At 40.6% G+C, this 22,962-nt stretch overlaps 1 protein-coding gene across 1 annotated transcript in view; it reads left to right on the top strand.

The window, feature by feature from the left end:
* EMCN (endomucin) overlaps positions 1–22,962 on the top strand; it is a 106,665-nt gene that overhangs the window by 9,178 nt on the left and 74,525 nt on the right. Inside the window, exons 2-6 of the mRNA XM_075285933.1 lie at positions 897–959; positions 9,543–9,605; positions 17,177–17,230; positions 17,380–17,475; positions 19,398–19,505. Of these exons, the coding sequence (XP_075142034.1) occupies positions 897–959; positions 9,543–9,605; positions 17,177–17,230; positions 17,380–17,475; positions 19,398–19,505 (384 nt within the window). The remainder of the gene's footprint in view (positions 1–896; positions 960–9,542; positions 9,606–17,176; positions 17,231–17,379; positions 17,476–19,397; positions 19,506–22,962) is intronic.

Raw genomic sequence — 22,962 nt, 5'->3', positions numbered from 1 at the left:
ATATGCCTGAATAGGCTTTGAAAAGGCTATTAAGGTGCTGCTAATCATTTTAGAAAAGACCCCCTGTTTTTATTAGAGATGAGCGAGTAGTACTCGATCGAGTAGGTGTTCGATCGAATACTACGGTATTCGAAATACTCGTATTCGATCGAGCACCACTCGCTGTTCGAATGTAAAAGTTCGATGCAGAACCAGCATTGATTGGCCGAATGCTATACAGTCGGCCAATCAATGCTGGTTCTTCTCCTACCTTTAGAAGTCTTCTCTGTGCAGCTTCCCCGTGGCGTCTTCCAGCTCTGAATTCACTCTGCCAGGCATCGGGCCTGGGCAGAGCCGGCTGCGCATGTCCGCTTGTAGGACATCATTAGCATATCCGCTTTACCTGTAAATCATAAAAATGGGGGGTCTTTTCTAAAACGATTAGCAGCACCTGAATAGCCTTTTTAAAGGCTATTCAGGCATATGATTATCTAAAATTGCCAAAATCTAATGATAGGGCCCTTTTAACAACCCCTTCTAACACGTACAATGCTGTTCTTGATCTGTATATATAAAACTTATAACTTCAATGTCACAAGTTACCAGGGTTAAAAGCAAGGAAACCATTACTAACACAGAAAAACTACTGCACTCAGTGGATTCCTTTAAAAATCCAGACGCCCAAATGTAAATAGAAGTTTTCCTGTCGCAGGATGATGTTATGTAAACTGAAATAAGGAAATGCATGTTTAGTTTCTGCACAGTTATGGGCGACTGCACTAGGCTTATACATATGTCTTTACATTGGAGAAATGGTTGCTTTGTGCTACAGTTCTACAGATACTATTTCACAATGTTTTATAATATATTGTAATTCTTGCATTTTAATCACAATTTTTTTCCCCACAATTATATAGCATTACCAAATATCTATGGAGAAGATGGAAACCAAATTACAACTGTACAGTCAACATCTTCAGGTATTTTCTTTTTTCCGTGAAATATATGTTCATGAGCTTATTTTTTGTTTATTATTAATTATCCTCTCAATTGTGGATTTATTTTGGATAAACTTCACCCACTTGAAATCGTCCCCCATAAACTGGGTTTTGTAGAATTAAACAAATATATATTTTTTCTAGATACAGTGCCACACATGTCTGTGGTTGTGTCTGGCATTGCAGCCCTACTTCATTGAAGGAAATTGCAAAAGGTGTGGTGGTGATTTTGGAGAAGTGCTTTCTTCATTCTGTCCAACATTAGACCACATTCTAAGAGTTATAAGGGTATGTTCACATGGAGGAATCTAGAGAGAAATTTAAGGTAGTCTTCCAACTCAGAAACCTCTCCAAAAACCAGCTCTATGGAATCCACAATGGAAAGCCGTGGCTGAGACCTGAGTTCTTAGTTCGGTTCCTAGTTTGAATTTGCACTCATGATTAGCCTCATAACCAACGGGGCTAAAGAAATGTAGTGCTACACACCACGGTGGTGATTCTGCCGCACAAACCAAGGCATCAAGCAGGTCAGCTCTTTTTTCATCTAAAATGGGATGTAGTATTTGGAGAGGATTTTCAGGCCGAAGACTATCTCAAATTACTCACCAAATTCCACTAAATATACCTTAAATAAGCAAGTACTGGTGATCAATTCCAGCAGCTATGAAAGGACACAAAACTTCAATAAATGGACGTAATACTTGGTCACTGGGAGTTCTCCATGGTTCAAGATTAGGGAAATCCCTATCTCCAATTTCCATATGTCCTAACAACTCAATGGGACAACATCTGCATAATAGGGAAACTGGTGTAAAAACATCAGCAGCCCATCTATTCTATTGGTTGTATGTAACATTCCTAGTGCAATGTTTTTATTACAAGATTAAAATTAATCTGACCTTGTCAATGCATTCAGTGTATATATAGTACAGTATGCATATTCAGTATAGTTCATGCATCTTGCTCTTATTATCAATTCTAAATATCAATGAAAATGAAGTCTTTTGAACTGTTGATATATACATCTTTGTCTAGGATAATTTGATCTGTATAAAGTAAGCTAAACATCCCCCACCCCTGCCTACCTTCTTGGGCTAGTAGTGGGCGGGCTAGCTAGGCAAACAGGCAAGTGGTGTGAGTGAGAAAGGGAGGGGAAGGGAGTGAGAATGGGGGAGGAGTCAGCTCTGAGTGAAACCCAAGGCTTCATAGTAGTTGTAGAAAAACATAGAACAGGAAAATGTCCAAGTGAACAAATGCACAAGATGTCAGGCGTAGAGATGAGCGAGTAGTATTCTATCGAGTAGGTATTAGGAGTATTTAGGTTCTTTACTTTCTATTTTTCTTACCTGGGGAGTTTTTGGCTGCGCAGTGTCTGGGGTGGCATCCTGGCGCTGCGGGGTTGTCCTGTCGTGGGTATTGGTGCACACCTTCTGACTTGCACGCGCACACTGCTGGTAGGCAGCTTTATTTCCTGGTTGATTAGTCTGTCCTCCCATTTGCACCTGGGAGGAGTGGTCTCTACTCTGTATTTAAACCCATGCCTCCCATGGTTCTGTGCTGAGTGTCGCTTTTACAGAGCTAGGCCTTAGCAGGAGGAGTAGGTGGTGTTCTGGGATAGAGGAAGTTCCGTGGTTGGTTTTTGGGAGGTTTGGGTGAACGAGTTGTTTTGTGTGTTTTCCCTTCTGTGTTCACCAATCCTCCCTCTGTGTATAATTGACTGTGTGAGTGAATTGCCTTATCCTTTGATTTCTACTCAGTTTCCCTGTGTTTGTTTCCTAGTGTAAGGTTCCTTCCCATATTGGTTTGGGGGAATCCTTTCCCACATTTTTCCTGTGTGCTGCTTGTGTTGTTAGTCAGCGCACACCCTTGTCAGTCCCTGTCAGTAGCAGCTTCACTTGTTCGTTAGGGGTGACCCCCTTTAGTCTCCAGTCCCTAGAGATCTTATAGGGCATTCCTTCTCCCACTTCCCTCTAGGCCTACGGTATCAGTGAGAGAGGAGCTGTCGGGGTCAGGCTTAGCCTGAGTACAGCCGACCCACACCCGTGAGGCAGGGACCGGGATAGCTAGTGGGAGTAGTGCAGGGCGAGATTCCCCACTGCTTTTCCTTAGCCCCGTTGCAGCTACCTGGACTGACATAACAGTAGGTATTCAATCGAATACTACGGTATTCGAAATACTCGTACTCGATTGAGTACTACTCACTATTCGAATGTAAAAGTTCGATGCAGAACCAGCATTGATTGGCCGAATGCTATACAGTCGGCTAATCAACGCTGGTTCTTCTCTTACCTTTAGAAGTCTTCTCCGTGCAGCTTCCCCGCGGTGTCTTCCAGCTCTTCATTCACTCTGCCAGGCATCGGGCCTGGGCAGAGCCAACTGCGCATGTCCGCTTGTAGTGCGGGCATGCGCAGTCGGCTCTGCCCAGGCCCGATGCCTGGCAGAGTGAATGAAGAGCTGGAAGACCCTCACTCGTGGACTTGGTAAGTATAATTTGATCGAACGTTGCCTACCCCTGAAACGAGCATTTACCCACATAGACTATAATAGGGTTCGATATTCGATTCGAGTAGTCGAATATTGAGGGGCTACTCGAAACGAATATCGAACCTCGAACATTTTACTGTTCACTCATCTCTAGTCAGGAGCTCACAGAGAAAGACAGAAATCACTCAAATCACTGCTAAAGGTATTTGGGTGCACTTATTAACCCATTAATAGCACTAACAGACCTTTTTTGAAAACCCCTTTAACAATGTGATACGTGGGAATGTGAAATGCTAAATTTCATGTACCATCCAGCCATCAGTTATTAAGTGAAAGAACAAGATTGCAAGCAAACAATTCTGATAAATCTAGATTAAAACATTTTATTATATTTATTACATTGTTAAAATATTTAACATCAATTCTCTTAGTAGTAATAAAAAGTTATTTGTACTTTTATCATTTTAGCAGTAAAACTGTGGGCAATATTAGTTAATCCCCCCTCAAGCTGACAGAATGAGAATTCCAGAGCTTTAATAATTTACTAAGTTTTTGTGATAAAAGATGATAATGAAATAAAATGGCAAACTTTGGCAAATGCTATTATAGTTAATAACTTGAATCATGTATTACAATGTGACTGTTTCTACACTATTAAAACATTTTTTTTTTTATTTGCATGTCCTAATTTATTTATATAGCATTTTTATCAAAGTGAAATGAAGGGATAAGAAAATGATTTTTCATTGTAACTCCCAGGGCATGTATGTAGATTGCCATGTGGCTGTTACACTTCATTGTATGGGTATTGTGTACCCTTGTGTAGTAATGAAAGAGGCAAAGAGGCTACAGTGGATGGGCTGTGTGTACAAAGCCTGTGTGACAGGGTCCCCACAGCATTTACTTTGGAGTTGTCGGCACTTTGTGTACCGTAATACTGCAGCATATTAGCAATCCTTTGGGGGAGAATATCTCTCTTGTAAGGCATTTCATGGAGCATGTTTTGTATTGGATTTCTGACAGGGAAAGACTTTTGCCTCTGTACAACTCGGAGCTTATACAGAGCTATAAGGCCTTAGGCTTTGTTCTCACAGTATTTTTCCATTCAGTTCAGCATATCTGCTTGAAAAACTCTGCCAAATATATCTAAAGCCTTCTATTTTCCTGACAGAGGCCTAAAGAGTGTCATTTTGACAATCATTGGTATGAAGCAGAATGCACTTTCCATACAATGGACCACAACACAAAAAATATACTGTGAGGAGTACATTATTAACATTGGCTATGTGGCTGTAAGGGTTACAGAACAGGTAAGGTGCGGACAATGGTGGTAAAAGAATCCATGGCAGCAATGCACCGAGTACACGGCAAATCCCTTTATCAGTTAAAGGAATTTTCAACCCCTATTGCAACCGAAAATAAACTAATGCAAATGTATAGATGTATACTAGAGTGTTTATAACACAATTCCTAAATAAAACATAGTGGATCCTAAAGATCCCTATAAATGTGCTTGTTTTTGTACCATGTTAGCCAGTGGGTAGGAAATATAAAAACAAAAAACTTGAGAGTCCTCAGTAGTTGATACCTTTTTTAATGGCTAACTAATAAAGATGGTAGATTACAACGTTTCAAAGCTCTCGGCTTCTTCTTCAGGTATATCTACAAACAATTTCTGAAGGATGCATACAGTCCTATGAAAAAGTTTGGGCACCCCTATTAATCTTAATCATTTTTAGTTCTAAATATTTTGGTGTTTATAACAGCCATTTCAGTTTGATATATCTAATAACTGATGGACACAGTAATATTTCAGGATTGAAATGAGGTTTATTGTACTAACAGAAAATGTGCAATATGCATTAAACCAAAATTTGACCGGTGCAAAAGTATGGGCACCTCAACAGAAAAGTGACATTAATATTTAGTAGATCCTCCTTTTGCAAAGATAACAGCCTCTAGTCGCTTCCTGTAGCTTCTAATCAGTTCCTGGATCCTGGATAAAGGTATTTTGGACAAACAATTCAAGTTCAGTTAAGTTAGATGGTCGCCGAGCATGGACAGCCCGCTTCAAATCATCCCACAGATGTTCAATGATATTCAGGTCTGGGGACTGGGATGGCCATTCCAGAACATTGTAATTGTTCCTCTGCATGAATGCCTGAGGATTTGGAGCGGTGTTTTGGATCATTGTCTTGCTGAAATATCCATCCCCGGCGTAACTTCAACTTCGTCACTGATTCTTGAACATTATTCTCAAGAATCTGCTGATACTGAGTGGAATCCATGCTACCCTCAACTTTAACAAGATTCCCGATGCCGGCATTGGCCACACAGCCCTAAAGCATGATGGAACCTCCACCAAATTTTACAGTGGGTAGCATGTGTTTTTCTTGGAATGCTGTTTCTTTTTGGACGCCATGCATAACGCCTTTTTTTTTATAACCAAACAACTCAATTTTTGTTTCCAAAATGAAGCTGCCTTGTCCAAATGTGCTTTTTCATACCTCAGGCAACTCTATTTGTGGCGTACGTGCAGAAACGGCTTCTTTCTCATCACTCTCCCATACAGCTTCTATTTGTGCAAAGTGCACTGTATAGTTGACCGATGCACAGTGACACCATCTGCAGCAAGATGATGCTGCAGCTCTTTGGAGGTGGTCTGTGGATTGTCCTTGACTGTTCTCACCATTCTTCTTCTCTGCCTTTCTGATATTTTTCTTGGCCTGCCACTTCTGGGCTTAACAAGAACTGTCCCTGTGCTCTTCCATTTCCTTACTATGTTCCTCACAGTGGAAACTGACAGGTTAAATCTCTGAGACAACTTTTTGTATCCTTCCCCTGAACAACTATGTTGAACAATCTTTGTTTTCAGATCATTTGAGAGTTGTTTTGAGTAGCCCATGATGCCACTCTTCAGAGGAGATTCAAATAGGAGATCAACTTGCAATTGGCCACCTTAAATACCTTTTCTTATGATTGGATACATCTGGCTATGAAGTTCAAAGCTCACTGAGGTTACAAAACCAATTTTGTGCTTCAGTAAGTCAGTAAAAAGTAGTTAGGGGAATTCAAATCAATAAAATGATAAGGGTGCCCATACTTTTGCACCGGTCAAATTTTGGTTTAATGCATATTGCACATTTTCTGTTAGTACAATAAACCTCATTTCAATCTTGAAATATTACTGTGTCCATCAGTTATTAGATATATCAAACTGAAATGGCTGTTGCAAACACCAAAATATTTAGAACAAAAATGATTAAGATTAATAGGGGTGCCCAAACTTTTTCATAGGACTGTATTTATATACAGAGGGACACATACACATAGGAATAGAATTCTAGTAGGGGGGTTGGAAGAAGGTTATTGGTTATACAACTAAACAATTCATCAGTTTGAAATCTTCTTATAAGTTCAGAGGATGTCTTTTATGGCTGTTTCAGTTCAGTGATTTCTGTAGGATGCCATGAACCCATGTGACAGATTCATCCCATTCTCGAGAGTGTTAAATAAGGTCATCAGCTTGTACTCATAAATCCGTCTCTGTTTCCTTGATTTAAAATTCCCTCTTAAAAGCAAAATTTTCAAGTCATTGGTAATATTATGATCTTCACTGCTGAAAGGTGGGTGAGATGAGAAAACTCCAGAAAGAACGTTTCTCAGCAGATAACTATTGTCTGCTGAGGGTTATTTTAGAGTTCCGGTTACTGGGATGGATTTTTAGGAATGGCAGGTAGGTTGGTAGTGGGACCTGTCATTCCACCCCCCTCCAGTCCACACTTTGGGGATGTTCCAGCAGCGACTCAGCTGCAGAGAGTCTGCTCATTAAGGGAGGCTTAAGAAGTCAGCTCCAGCAGCAGACTGTAGGCAGAGCTTGGCTGGAGAGCCAACAGAGAGGTCATATTGTTTCCTTTTGTTGCAGCACTACCTTTTTGAGTGAAAATAAACTCTACCTTTGTTTTGGACTAAAGAATCTGGACTTTTGGTGTCTATGCCACCCCACCTAGCAACCCCAGACCCTGACTATATATATGTGTATATATATATATATATATATATATATATATATATATATATAGAAACATATATATATATTGTGAGAAGCTGACAGGCAGAGTGCAAAAACCATGCTATATCTCCCCCAGGTGTGAGTCCTTGGCTCATTACTGGGCCAGAAAAAGGCTGCAGAGCCTTCATTCCAGGGTAGATCCAGCGAGTGAGAGGAGGTGTGTGGGTCTGTCTTGTAACCCTGAGTCAGATGAGACTATATTGTGCTTGTTTTGTTCATGTGGCTGGAAGTAAGCCACACGTATAGTTAGGTTAACATTTCTGTTTAGTTAGTTGCTCAGACAAGCAGGATTTTATTTTGTTCTTGCCTGAAGTTAAGGTTGTATTTTGTTTTGCTCATTTTGTACCTGAAGCCAAGGTTTATTTATTTTCCTTTTTTTTCTAAATAAACCAGTTTGCTGCATATTTCTTGTGCCTGTCTTTGATTGTTTGGGTCCGCACCTTTGCTGTTACCGAGCTACCTTCCCCTATCTCTCTCTTTCTCTCTCTCTCTCTCTCTCTTTCTCTCTCTCTCTCTCTATATATATATAAAATCTGAAAAACAACCTTTCTATATTGCTAAAAAATATAACTGCAATTCACTGCTTGGTTCATAGCACTAAAGGGAGCATTATATGACTATAATATATAGGCCACTGTAGACATGATGTGAGCAGAGTGTTAGCACTAAGTCTATTAGAGTAACATACACAAGAAAGAAATGAAAAGAAGAATGATGACACGGTGGCTCAGTGGTTAGCATTATAGCCTTGAAGCACTGTGGTCCTAGGTTCAAGTCCTGCCATGGACAACATCTGCAAGGAGTCTTTATGTTTTCCTTGTGTTTGAGGGGGTTTCCCCCCACACTCCATAAGACATAGTGACAGGGGAAAAAAAGTAAAGATTAAGGGCAAATAAGAAGACATTGAATGGCTGCTAGTTCTCAGGGCGTTTAAATCCAGTTACTACTGGGTACATAATGCACATTTGAGATTTTTCTGAGCATATTACAGTATTATTTTCCAAGCCGTTGTAAATGTAGAAAACAGTGGTAAACAATAGCGGAAATATCATAGTTAGATGCTATCTCCTAGCATACAGTAATAGCTAATAGCACTGAATATGTGAAATCCAATGATGAAGCCCTGGGGAAGTCTACAGACTGTCTTTTCCATTTACAACATCATATCTTCCTAGAACAGGTGTAAACAAGACAAAGACAGGCAGCTGTTAATCCCTGAGGGGTCGTCTAAAAGGAAACATAACTACTGATACACATTATGTTCATGGGTCTGATGTGAGATGCCATATTTTCTTCATTTTCCTCAACTAATTGAAAGGTTAAACATACATATAAGGAGCCAAAATCTTATTGTGCTCGGAATGACTGCATATTGTTTAATTCTTGTAGATTCCTGATAACATAAGTAGCATACTTAACACACTACAAGAATTCTTTGGAAAGGAATAATGCCAGTTCATAACAAGCCATAGCGACACTGGGAGTGCAAGATATAAAAACCATGTAGAAATGACTGCTTTAGACCAAAGACATCAGTCAGGTCTAAGTTTTGACAAGCCCTGCTTACACTTCAGGTTATTCTGAATGCTGGCCTGGCACTTTTAACATAGATCTTAAGGAAGTAATGGTTTATTTTATATTTGCTAAAAAGGACAAACAGGCAGTTGTCCATATTAGACAACTATGCCATGTTTCTCATGTCAGCCCCTCAAGTTGAGTAAACCATTAGAATAAATGCACATGATCCATTACTATGACCAAATTATCCATGTGGCAGCTTTACTTTGTCACGTAGACTTGGCAGTAGCTGCTACTTTCCTTAACAAATAATAGTTGGTCCAAACAAACTTGAGATGATTTTACATGGACCGCTGAAAGTTTAATATAATTCACATTGAGAAAGTACTAGTCCGAACCAGGATGTGGGTGGGTAAAGGGGCGCAACGTTTAACGCTGAACGTTTACTGTTTCTTTAACAAAATGTTTATTTCACTTCTTCCTATTCATAGGTTTTTTAAGTACATCAGTTTCTGTCTCTAGCACTATACCAACTCATACTGCTACAAAGACAGGTAAGTAAAATGTTTTTACTAATGTTGTATTAAAGGGGTTGTCCCACGTCGCATACTCACCAGTCTTCGTTGCTATAAAATCTTCTGTCTTCCAGCTTTGTTGCGTCATTGGTTGGCTGGCCCTGCGTGCGCGCTCATAGACCAGTCTAGCCTTCACAATGCGAATACAGACCCGACATCTGCCTCTCTCTATTACAGTGGATGCCGGGTCTGTATTCGCATTGTGAAGGCTAGACTGGTCTATGAGCGCGCACGCAGGGCCATTGGCATCTTGCCGCTTGGCTTTGCATATGTGAATACAGACCCGGCATCCGCTGTAATAGAGAGGCGAATGCAGGGGAGTGTAGACGCCGGCACAGATGCCAGCAACATCGCTATGCTTCTGCCCTGCATGAAGCCACCAGCGGCAGGAGCGATGCTGTTATTCCGCTCCTCCCCCCCCCCCGGAATAGCAGCATCGCTCCTGCCGCTGCTGGCTTCATGCAGGGCAGAAGCATAGCGACGTTGCTGGCATCTGTGCTGGCGTCTAACCCTCCCCGGCATCCGCCTCTCTATTACAGTGGATGCCGGGTCTGTATTGGCTGCCCCTTCCCCCCAAAGGGTAAACTACCCCCCCTCCAGGCTCGCTCCCGTGCACATAGCCCCTCCTCCCTCCCCCCTCAGAGCAGCAGATACATCACTTGACTTATGACCAGATAAGTCAAGGGATGTGTCCCAAAAAAATGAATAAAGTAAGATAGTGGACAAACAAAGCAGTTTTGCTGAAGCAATGTATTTAGGAAAAGTCTTACATTCACATTAACAAACAGAATAGATAGGATCCTTGTGACGGGACAACCCCTTTAAACGTTGTAACTAAATGTATACGCCCTATACTGTGCTGCATCAAATAATAACATTACTTAAATTTAAACTAATTTAAACAATAATGTACAGAGGTGATTTGTGAATTCTGGACCGTGTCATTTTCCCAGGGACTGGACCCATTTTTTACTACAGATGCAACTTTTTTTGCAGATTTTGCTGAGGTTTTTTTAAACCAAAGCCAAGAATGGCTACAAAAGGAATGGGAAATATATAAGAAGCTCTTCTAGTTCTACCCTCAGCGTAATCCACTCCTGGCTTTGGCTGAAAAAACTGCAGCAAAATCTGCAACAAAAAAAGCTGTGTTTCCATTTTTTAGGATTATAAAAAAAAAATTTAGTTCAAAATATTCAAAGAATTTTTGGATATTTCTTCAATGGTAAATAGGGCATTATTTTTTATGTTATAAACAAAAAAGGAGGGAAAACGTGTCTGTTTTACACATTTTCATGTTTTTTTTAAATAGCATAAACTGCATTGAAAAATGATTTTAGGCTAATGCCCTACATAGCGAGCCACAGCCAAAAAGCACTGTGGAAAAAAAAACACAGTGGAAAAGCATCACAATTTTTCTGCAGTGCTTTTTGCAGAGATTTTTTATTCTCTGCCACAGATAAATCGCTGCATTTATGCTAAGTGGAGCCCCAGCCTTAAATAGTTGTCCCTTTGCTTAATTTATAATATATATAGTGGGAAGGTGGGAAGGTAGCAGCAGTGGTATGTACCCAACCAGTCAAAGACAGGGATGCAAATCTTGCAGCAAAGCGGTTTATTTAAGAAAAGCAGCAAAATAAATAAACCTTTACGTCAGGCACAAAAATTAGCAAAATAAAATGCAGCCTTAACTTCAGACAAAAATAACATCAAACAAAATCCTGCTCGTCTGAACGCTAACTAAACAGAAAATACTAACTGTACGTGTGGCTTATTACCAGCCACACAAAATCAACCAAAAAAACACTGCACCATAACACAAGGCTCTCAGTATCAGGGCAGACCCAGCCACTTCCTCTCCTCCAAGGATCTGTCCTGAAGTACAGGCTCAGCAGGCTTTTATGGTCTCAGGACCCACACTTGGGATGACACCTACTCCAGAGCCACCCTGGAACACACATATATCAGGAATGTGGGGCTGATATAGCGGGAACCTAGCACTTTGCCTTTTACCCTCTCTCTCTCTCTCTCTCTCTCTCTCTCTCTATATATATATATATTTTTTTTTTTTTTTACTGTAGAAAAATAAATGACAATACCAACAATATAATGCCAAATTCTCAGATGAAAGAAATTTCTAGTTCTAAAGACTAGTTCTAGTTCTTTCTATAAAGAAACATCTCAAATATATTGTGCTGGACATAGTGCATTCAGTGCCAACAATGACAGCCACAACTATCTAGATCTAAATACTCCCATCTGAGCAGAGACACAACAACATTGCTTACCGATTACCATGGTAACTAAAGAGTCAGGTGGAATCTTGAATATGGAATGTAGCTTCATTATAAGAAGACAATGGCAGCTGTATGAATGCAATAAGAACATAAGACTATTTCACTATTATAAACTGCACTTAACTGTGTGCAGACCTGTAGAAGCTATTGCACACATAGATCACTTATTATAGACAAGGGACATCTAAAACGCTATGGATCTTTATCCAATCATTATAGTAAAGAAAAGAATCAAGAATCAAAGCAGCTTTATTGGCATGTCCGAAAAGACATTTGGCATTGCCAAAGCAAGTGCAGTTGGGGAAAGGTTGGGGTTAGAGGGGAGAAATATCAATGACACACATTACTAGCATCCAATTTTATTGATTGTGTCAAATATATCAATCCATACCTCTGAACTTTCACTGGGACAAATTTATTTTAAGCCACTCCTTATCCCCACCCAATTCCTCCCATGTCCACTTCTACCTAGTCCCGTGGAGCCCCTGCAGAGTAATAGTGCCCATCTTTATATAACTGTGGTGAAGCTTCCTTAGCTCCCCCTACAGTTTAATCATTTTTAGTGAATCCCCATATTTAAAGTCGAGGTGTTTGATTCCAATCGATCACCAGGTGGCAAACTCACAAAAAATTTGATTCCCCTCCCACCTTCCCTGGCGCGTTTTTTGCACCAATAACAGCGCAGAGGAGGTGGGACAAGAAATACGACAACGTAGGCAGTGAAAAAAAATCAGAAAAAGGAATTGGCAGCTGGAAACAGATAACCTCCAATTTATATGAATGGTGGATTTACCATTCAACAAATTTGGGACTGTGAACTATATGAATGTGAGACAGGGACAGATCTACAGGCAGGGTTAGCTAGGGATTACCTTTATTTAGGGGGGAATGTTACTCACCTAGCTCTTTAGGGCTCTATCTTGTCGGGATCCCTGTCAGATTGCGATATGCGCGAGCTGACTTTTTCCCATAGGAATGCATTGGCCAGCGTTGATTGGCCGAATGCCCGTATACTGGCCAGTCAACGCTGGTCAATGCATTTCTATAGCGAGATATAGCAGAGCCCGTGCGGTTAGCCCGGCTACTCCAGACACCGGAGATGAAAGAGCTCTGCACTACACCCAACCATCCCTTCAGCTACTCCTCCTGTACTAACATGACTAGCTCAGCTTAGCTATTCCTTAGTACTACTAACACGCTCAGCTCGGCTATTCCTTAGTGTAATAGCCCAGCTGAGCATGTTAGTAGTACTAAGGAATAGCCAAGCTGAGCGTGTTAGTCTGCTGCATATCTGCCAGCTCTCCTACATCTCCTACACACTCAGCTGGCTATTCCTTAATACTACTAACACGCTCAGCTCGGCTATTCCTTAGTGTAATAGCCCAGCTGAGCGTGTTAGTAGTACTAAAGAATAGCCCAGCTGAGCGTGTTAGTACTACAAACCCCAACCCCCCCCCAACCCCAACTGCCCCCCCCCCCCATGTGTCGCTTACCTGCACCTCCCTGTTCTTGGTCCACTTCGGTCCATGGTCCGGGTTTCAGAGAAGGCGGGGCTTAGGAGAGTGTGGGTGGGGAGTCTCCCTGCCCATTACCCGCCTACACTCTCCAGCTCTGCTACATCTCGCTATAGAAATGCATTGACCAGCGTTGATTGGTCAGTCTACGGCATTCGGCCAATCAACGCTGGTTCTGCCGGAGGAGGCGGAGTCTAAAATCAGACCAGAATGGAAACTGCTATGGATCGATTTTAGACTCCGCCTCCTCAGGCAGAACCAGCGTTGATTGGCCGAATCCCATAGACTGGCCAATCAACGCTGGTCAATCCATTCCTATGTGAAAAAGTCAGCACCGGCATATCCCAAGCTGACAGGGATTCCGACATAATAAAGGTACTTGATGCCCCCAGACATGCTTCCCCTGCTGTCCCAGTTGCTTTCCAGGGTGTTGGCTTCATTTCCTGGGGTGTGATAGTGGACTTGGTGACCGTCCTGAGTCGAATGGTGGGATCTCCTGCAGCGAAGCATTTTCTCCCATAGACTACCGTATAATGGGGTTCGATATTCGATCGAATAGTTGAATATTAAGCGGCTATTCGAAACAAATATCGAATCTCGAACATTTTACTGTTCGCTCATCTCTAATAAAGTATATTACAAAAATGTTCACAACACCTCAATCCCCCCCCACACACACACACACAAAAACATACAGAAAATGGGAGATACACTTTAATAGTAACTAGTGTCATAGACAGTATTTAAAAAAAAATAAAATTACAAAGATAATTTTATTTTTTCATTCTGTTTCAGTTGCCATTTTTGCAAAAGAGACATATTCTGTCAGTTGTCACTTTTGAGTTAGCTTTTCCAGGACTGATTCCCAATTGTGAAGTAAAGCTTGTCATATATGCAAAAATGTCCACTGCGATAGAATAGAATTGAAAAAACATTACTGTCTATCTTGTCATTACAAATTAGCTCTCTTTCCAAAAAAAGACAGCAATGCCTCTAGCACCACCTGTAAAGACACAACTTAACTTTTTTTAAAAAGATAATTTTCATACCACATATCACAGAGAGCCGTGCATGGCCTATATGTCATTATATATGAGAACTATAATGCCCCGAGGAGAAACAGTACCTCTCAGATCCCTGTCCAGGCCACTCACCCAGCCAACCAGTACTATCTCAAGCATCAGGATCTGATATTGATAGAATAACTACTTTCACAGGGGAGCATGGTGGCCTTGTTGCGCTGGAGTCCTGGGTTTGAATCCACGGACAACATCTGCATGGAGTTTATATGTTCTCCCTGTGTTTGGAGGGGTTTCCTCTCACACTCCAAAGACATACTGATAGGGGAAAGTGTAGATTGGGATCCCTATATGGGCTCACAATCTACATAAAAAAGAATAGCTACTTTCAAACAGGCGGAGCTCTTTTTTTGAAGAGAGCTATTTTGCATATGTGTTTCCCTATCTAGCATTTTTCTCAAGAGAAAACTGTACCCCGTAGATCAATATGTGGGAGTAAATAGATCGAAACAGCTGTCCTTGGCTGAGAGACTGTACTTGGTAAAATCCCACATCATTGCAGCAAAGGCCTCTGGGAAGGTCGGTCACGATGTTAAAGGGAGTGCCCCCTAGTGGGCTGCATGACTGAGGCACTGTCTTCCTATTTACATCATGGAAGACAAATTTGCATATTCTTCCTATGTTGGAGTAGCCAATGTCATGACTCAGAGAGAGCAGAAGGGACACTAGAAAAAGCAATCGAAGAGGGTCTCAGCACCTGGATCCCCATTAATGCTAACTCTTGAAATGGTTCACAAAGGTGCAAACATTAAATTTCATATTTTACAAACAACCCTACAAATATATTTTATAATGCTTTTAATCCAGGGAATTGAATGTTAACTACTTCTCAGTGACACATACATCTACAACTTGTAAATATGTAACACCACATAAACAGAACAGAGTGACTAACATAACCTAAGCTCTAGAGAACAATACCCTTTTGGTTAGTAGATGGCTTTATTTGCATGTGTTCATAAAATGTAAAGAATAAAGCATACAGCTTGTGAAAGATATGCTACTAAATTATGTATGTCATATAGAGCCTGCTGTGTTATAGCATTGTCCTCGAATAACCTTAAATTTATTATATTCAATAATGAGCTTGAATTATTCATTAGAGAATTGTACTGGTAATACACTTACTTACCAACTTTGCTTAGTTTTATAACTTCTTTGTTATGAATCTCTAACTATTGCATTTTCTTTTCTTAACTGCTATAATAATTTACAAATCATTAATTTACATAAATTGTAGATGACCAGGCAGAGAACCATGGTTATTCAATTTTGTTGTACATAATAACCCATTAGGAATTACTTATGCTGCATTTTATTTTGGCTGTTAGAATTATTTATATCACAGTAGCACGCACTGATACGATTTAAGAGCATAAATACCTATACGATATCCCAATGACTAAGAATAATGACAAAAAACAATAAAACTGTGACAGATTATCAAAAATAGTGTAAGGCTGCGGCTGAGGACCCATGTTGTGGAAACGCAGCTTTTTTTTGTTGCAGATTTTGTTGCGGTTTTTTGAGCCAAAGCCAAGAATAGCTGCAAAAGAAATGGAAAATATATTGGAAGTTCTTAAATTTCTACCTTCTGGTCAACCCATTCCTGGCTTTGGCTCAAAAAAAATGCAGTAAAAATGCAATGTGGGGCCTCAGCCTTAAAGTTCTGTTCTAGTATTCTACTAACTCAACCCCCAATGTCAGTAAAGAGACTTTATAGGCTGAGGCCTCATGTTGTAGAAACACAGTTTTTTATGTTGCAGACTTTGTTGCATTTTTTTGAGCCAAAGCCAGGACTGGATTGAGCAGAATTGAGAAGTACAATTATTTTTTTATAGATTTCCCATTCCTATTGTAGCCATTCTTGGTTATGGCTCAAAAAACCGTAACAAAATCTGCAACAAAAAAAGATGCGTTTCTGTAACATGGGGCCTCAGCCTTACTATTGTGATTATAAGCAATGTTAAGGCAAAAATGCCATATGTTATCACAGTCATTTATTTATTGCGCGTCTATGTCTACGTCTACGTCAAGTCTACGTATAAGTCTATGTTGTACATTGTGGCAAGCAGTGAAAGTGAAGTTTAAAAATAAATATAGATGATCAAATATACTGTATAAAATGTAAGACGTTTGGAGGGGATGGATGTATTAATAGGAATTAGATACAATATTGTAATCTCAAATTCTACTGTATATTCTATGTATGTAAACATTCATGTCCTAGATCTAAAAGAGCAACTTGCACCATTTAGAAGCATTGCAGAACACACACATATACAGATACAAAAGATATTTGCTTCTCCTCATTCCCCTTTCTGAATTACCTTATATACTTTGTATATTGTGATATTGATAAGTGTCTTTTTTCAGTTCTGTTAACCAAGTTACTATTATTCATAGTAGATGTCACTATTGCTACAGGATTGTGTTTTTTTCTACTGTTAGTGGCGATATTTCCTGATATAACATTTATAAGTGTCCAGACAAAAAAATATTGGAATATATTATATATTATAAATTCTCCAGATTGTGCACAATGTTATATATTCAGATACAAGTGACAGTTGTACTTTAAGAAGTCTTATATAATCTTCATGTAAGTTATTGTGATTGTTATCATGTTCACAAAACCAATAATAAAATGTGTTGATTTTTAGAAAATGGCTCAACTCCAACACCACCCCCAGCTATCCCTACAAACAGACCTTCTGGTGAGATTTTCATGGACTCATTGTTTGAACTCTTTATGATGTTCATAAGCACGTACACCTTGTGCAAATAAACACTGAAAGTTTCATGGTGCTAAATATGGAAACATCACTTTGTTACATCTTACTTTGTTTTTCGATGTCTTATCCAGATGTTACACAAATGAATGAAACTAGTTTTCTTGATCCAACCAGTAATCAAACAAAGAACAAAACTGAAGCAACAACAAAAGTGAGCAACACAACTGGTAAGAAACTGGTTAAAAACTATATGCTGCTTAAAGGGGTTTTCCCATGCAAAGCATCCTATCTATACTGCTAGTTTATGTGTATTTAAGACTTTTCCTAAATACATTGCTTTATCAAAACTGCTATGTTTGGCTGCTCTCTTAATTTATTCACTTTATTGTTGACACTGCGTTTCTATGGCCACTGGGCTTATCTGCTCATTTCCCAAGTGATGTAGCTGCCTACTCTCAGGGGGGGGGGGCGGGGCTGACAAGCAACAGAGCTCCTCAGATAGGGGAGGGGGGAGGTGAGAGCTCCGGGATTACTGTGCTGTCTATCTACAGCAGGCATGTCAAACTCAGGGTACCCCGAGGGCCAAATGAGTAACAAGAGGTTGTTGCAAGGGCCGCAGACAAAGTTTGAGACTTTTGTGCGGGCCGCAGATGTACAAAACTCACGATCAGCACTTCCGGCTCTTCATTCATTGGCCCATATCCCTGCATATGACCTGCTTACGTGATAGTAAGCAGACCAAAGTACACACGTCATGGATTGACACGGAGCTAGTTGGTCGGCTGCTGATCACGTAAGCAGGTCATAGGCAGGGATATGGGCCAATGAATGAAGAGCCGGAAGTGCTGATCGTGAGTTTTGTACATCTGCGGCCCGCACAAAAGTCTCAAACTTTGTCTCTAAAGTTTAGAGACAAAGTTTGAGACTTTTGTGCGGGCCGCAGATATGCCTGTAAAGGGCTGCATGCGGCCCCCGGGACGCATGTTTGACATGCCTGATCTACAGCTTTTCCACTTATCAGCCGGTTTAATTGAATTTGGCTGATAAGGGCTGAGATAAGGAGTTACCTCTGTATGTAATGCAAGCTGACGCAAATCCAGCTCTGCTGCATCAGCCTCTACATCAGCTTTATACTGTGGTAATGCATTTACAACAATCCCTCATTACTGACTGAAAACATAGCAAATAGCAATGCAAGGGAAACCCCGCCCACCAACGTGCCGAGAAATCCAGGAAGTGAACAGAGCACAGAGCCCTGCAGGCTGCAGAACAAGAGTTATGGGAATACCCCTTTAAGTGTGTTGTATACTTTGCAGACCCCCGAGTATAATGATCGGCGGCACGGGAGAAGTAAGAAACTTAAAAAACACTGTTATTTACCTCTCCACAATCCGGGCAGGCTTCAGGCCTAGTTATCTGACGTCTCTGACGTCAGATGAACCCGGGCTGCGTCCTGGGTCATGTGATGTCCGACGTCATTGAAGAAAGATGACAGCGGAGGACTGCAGGGACAGGGACAGGTAACAGTGTTTTTTATGTTTTTATTCCCCCTGGGTCTCCGATTATTATACTCTGGGGTCTGAAAAGACCCCAAAGTATAATAATTGTTTATGGGTGTCCACAGTGGAGCATAATACTGAGTGCAGGGGCGACTATGGGACATAATACTGTGTGCAGGGGCGACTATGGGACATAATAGTGTGTGCAGGGGCCACTATGGGACATAATACTGTGTGCAGGGGCGACTATGGGACATAATAGTGTGTGCAGGGGCCACTAAGGGACATAATACTGTGTGCAGGGGCCACTAGGGGCATAATAGAGTGCGCAGAAATGTGGAAGAGGGGGTCGGTCGAGGTCTTTGGCGTCGGTTGGGGGGGGCCCATGTCAAAATTCACCACGGGGCCCCACCATTCCTAGTTACACCACTGTGCAAAGGCTACATATCAGGTTCCTGTATAGCGAATATGCTAGGCTATAGAATAGTGGCCTCCAACTTGTGACTGTCTAGCTGTTGTAGAACGACAACTTGCAGCATGCCCTGAAAGCCAGTGGCTGGAATGAGGCTAAATATAATTTTACTGAATCATGAAAGTATACAAAAGAATTCTGAAAGGATATTCATATCTTATTAATTTTTATTTTACAGATCAGTACCGCTCTGCAATTCCTTCTAGCACACAATTAACTAATGCTAATTATACCACTATAAACTCAACTCATGCTACAGTAAGCAACAATGAAATCAAGCCAACAGGTAATGCAACGTTCATATTATACTGCATATATACTGTATTTTTCCATTTTGTTTATTTTATTGCCTTAAATTAGCCCAAGTTCTGAAGGTATCTACAGAATAGGGATTACATGCTAACTGATGGGTGTCTGACCTCTGGGACCCCAAAGATAATGAAAACAGAGGTCCTGTTCCACCATCCAAATAGAGAGGAAAGTCAAGCATGTGTACCATTAATTGCACCCCCTTTAGTTATGTCTCTGGTCAGTGGCATAACTAAAGTCTTGTGGGCCCGGTGCAATCTTATGTCTGGGGTCCCTTACCTCATCCCTACAGCAAATTCTTAATAGTGATGGTTATGGGTTCTCAACAGTTTAATCCTCCTTAGTGTGGTTAAAGTTGTTGGGGGAACACCCCAGAGAGTACACGCTGTAGGTTACAAATTAAAACAAAATGGCTGCCAAGCTCGGGGAACACACAGAGAAACAGACACACTTAGATGCTGTAAATCATAGGTATTCAAATCTTTATTAAAAATTGTTAACTTATATGGATGAATTATGGCTTTTTGCCAATTTGATACATCACAGAAAAATATGAATTATCATTGGTTAGAGTATATAATGGGCGTTTACAAATGATAAATACGTGCATAAGCAATACATAGGTTAACACATGGTTGTCTTTGTCCACCATTTTAGCTCTAATTATGCTAGCACAGTGCTCTAAGATGGACGGTCTGTCCTTGAACTTTAGAACTGGTTTAGAGTGATCTCATATCTAATGGAGGTTTTGTGTCTTGTTATGGAACATGATAGACTTAAGAACATTCTGAACAAAATAACAGAATAGCAATTTCTTTCAAGGAAAATAATTGCAAGACTCACGGTAACTACTTGAGACAAAACGTTATATAGAAACAAAATGGAATATATAAAGATACAACGATACATAATTGCATTTAACCCCTCACAGGGTAATCTGTGGGTCTCCTTGGTTTATAGGTCAGATGGAAGCTGCAATCTCAATACTGATACCAGTGCTTATGGGCCCCCTAAAGCTCCTGGGCCCCAGTGCGACTGTACCCTCTGCACCTCCTCAAGTTACTCCCTTGCCTCTGGTCCTTCTCCTTCCTGCACCTCAGCTGCAGTGAGGACAATAAAGATGTAAACTGCCCTGTACTCCTGTCCTGTCACCAGCACTGTCTATATTAGCTGCCCTTCATTATGCCACCTATTAGCTGCTGGCCTTCTTTACACCTCATCCACACCTTAGTTAAGCCCCACAGACCTCTGAATCTACTTCTCTCTCTCAACACCCCTCAACCCACCACCCAGGCCTATAACACCACCAGGTTCACCCAGGACTATAACACCATCAGTTCCACACACAGTTCTCTCCCCATTTGGAGGTGCCATGCATCCCATTGTATTGTGTCCATATCACAATGGGAGTTTGTGACACTGCCGCAAGCCAGAACAAACTCTGTGCATCATACATGTGTCTCGGATATTGCATAGTGATATGGGAAGTAGGTACAGAATCGGGCACCACACAGTGGCTCAGTGTTTAGCACTGCAGCCTTGCAGCGCTGGAATCCTGGTGTTCAAATCTCACCAAGGGCAAAAAAACCATCTGCAAGGAGTCTGCATGCTCTCCCCTTGTTTGCATGGATTTCCATCCCATATTCCAAAGACATACTGATAGAGAAAATTGTACATTGTGAGCTCTATGTGGGGCTCACAATCTACATTAAAAAAAACAAAAGAATTGGGCACCACTGTTCAATGTAGCAGCACTTAGGTAAGCGCCCGACATTAACCTGTGGAGGACAATAAAACGGAAAGAAGGCTAGATAAAAAGTGAAAAAAAAAAACGCATGGGTAAAGAAGTACAGGCTCAGACAAATGCTGACATTAGTAGCACAATGCTGCTGTGCCTGTAGTGGCAGTGCCTCAGCAAATATATTAGCTTTTTACCATTCTATGCAAAAAAAAAAAAGAGTCATGAAACTCCCAAATTATTCAATCGCACAGTCCTAAGAGGTATAAAAACGCCATTTGCATCAATTTTGTTGTAATTTGCGTTTAAAAAGTTGCAACCCCAAAAATGACATAGGGGCCTCATAAATTTGTTCCAGTATCTTTATGGCCATTGTGCTTGAATGCTGTATCCCACATAATGTCTAGAACACTATCAGATGTAACCATTGCCAAAATGATTCAACCATGAAGCTAGTTATTGTAGGATGACAAAAATGATCACAAACCTAGTCACAGTTCATGTGCAAACAAACCATAGAATTTTAGAGAGAATATTTACTCGGAAACCTTGTATGGACACAAGTGTGGATATATACTGGTTTTATGAAAATACTGTCTTTACATCCCAAATCAATCTTGTTAGCACGTCTATCTAAACAAGCTATGAGCCGTGTGGCAGGCTGAAGTAGCCAGCTGCATGCTTTATCTCCCCTTATGGATAGGGTTTCATTAAATGTAATTAAAGAATCACTAATTATGTGCTTTTTCTGAATGGCCAGTCATCACGGCTTTTGTCTGAGCTGATATTGTTACCATTGACTATGGCAGGCTTCACTCGTATATTAATCAGAACAATAAACATAGAGAATTGAGGATGACACGCTTTCATCTACATGGTTTCCAGCTGTTTAGTTAGTGAAATGAAAAAACTGTTCCAAGGCCATTATTCCGTAACATATTAATAGTCAAGGTTCCTCGAGCTCCCTCTGTGTGACATGATGGCACACCTGTTCTGACTAATATATACCATAGGCAGCAAATGAATGGCAAAGGGAAATGCTAATTTATATAGCCAATGTCAATTTTGATGATGTGAGTGATAGACCAACCTCATGTACTTGAATGTACACTATTGCAGATCTGTTTTGCATGGGGCGGTAATCGGTCTCCCATTTTATTACCGTACATCTCTGTACTTTAAATTGAATACAGAGGTTTTTTGTTCTGTCAGATTTTGTACAAATAATAGCATGCTTCATCACATGTTGTATGGACACTGCTATTCTATTTTCTCCTGGAAGTAATGCTTTGTATACAGCCGGACAAGTCTGTCCGGCTGTATACAAATCACATCCTACAAAGGCCTCTGGTTCCATACTAGGGAGCTCAACCACTGGAGTACAGACTCCATATGCATGGTTCTATCCATATGGTGAATTAAGGCTTGCATTATGAATTATTATTTAATTATATTTTTATATGTGTATTATTCTTAAGTCCTTTTAAGACCAGCAACTTCTTCTAATCTTTAAAAGAATTGTCCAGAAATTTTAGGATAGGCCATAAACATGTAATTTGTGGAGGACTTGTTCTGGGCTTCTGATCCATGTGCGTGGCTGACTGCTAACCCCCATCGTTCAAAAATGGATGGTCTATCCTCAAGACAGCCCAATAAAGAAAAATATATGTTTGATTTTTCAGGATAGTTGTATTTT

The sequence above is a fragment of the Leptodactylus fuscus genome, chromosome 1, assembly GCF_031893055.1.
Source record: "Leptodactylus fuscus isolate aLepFus1 chromosome 1, aLepFus1.hap2, whole genome shotgun sequence".
Taxonomy (NCBI): domain Eukaryota; kingdom Metazoa; phylum Chordata; class Amphibia; order Anura; family Leptodactylidae; genus Leptodactylus; species Leptodactylus fuscus.
Note: the sequence above shows the minus strand (reverse complement) of the source record. Positions and strands in the feature narration are given on the sequence as shown.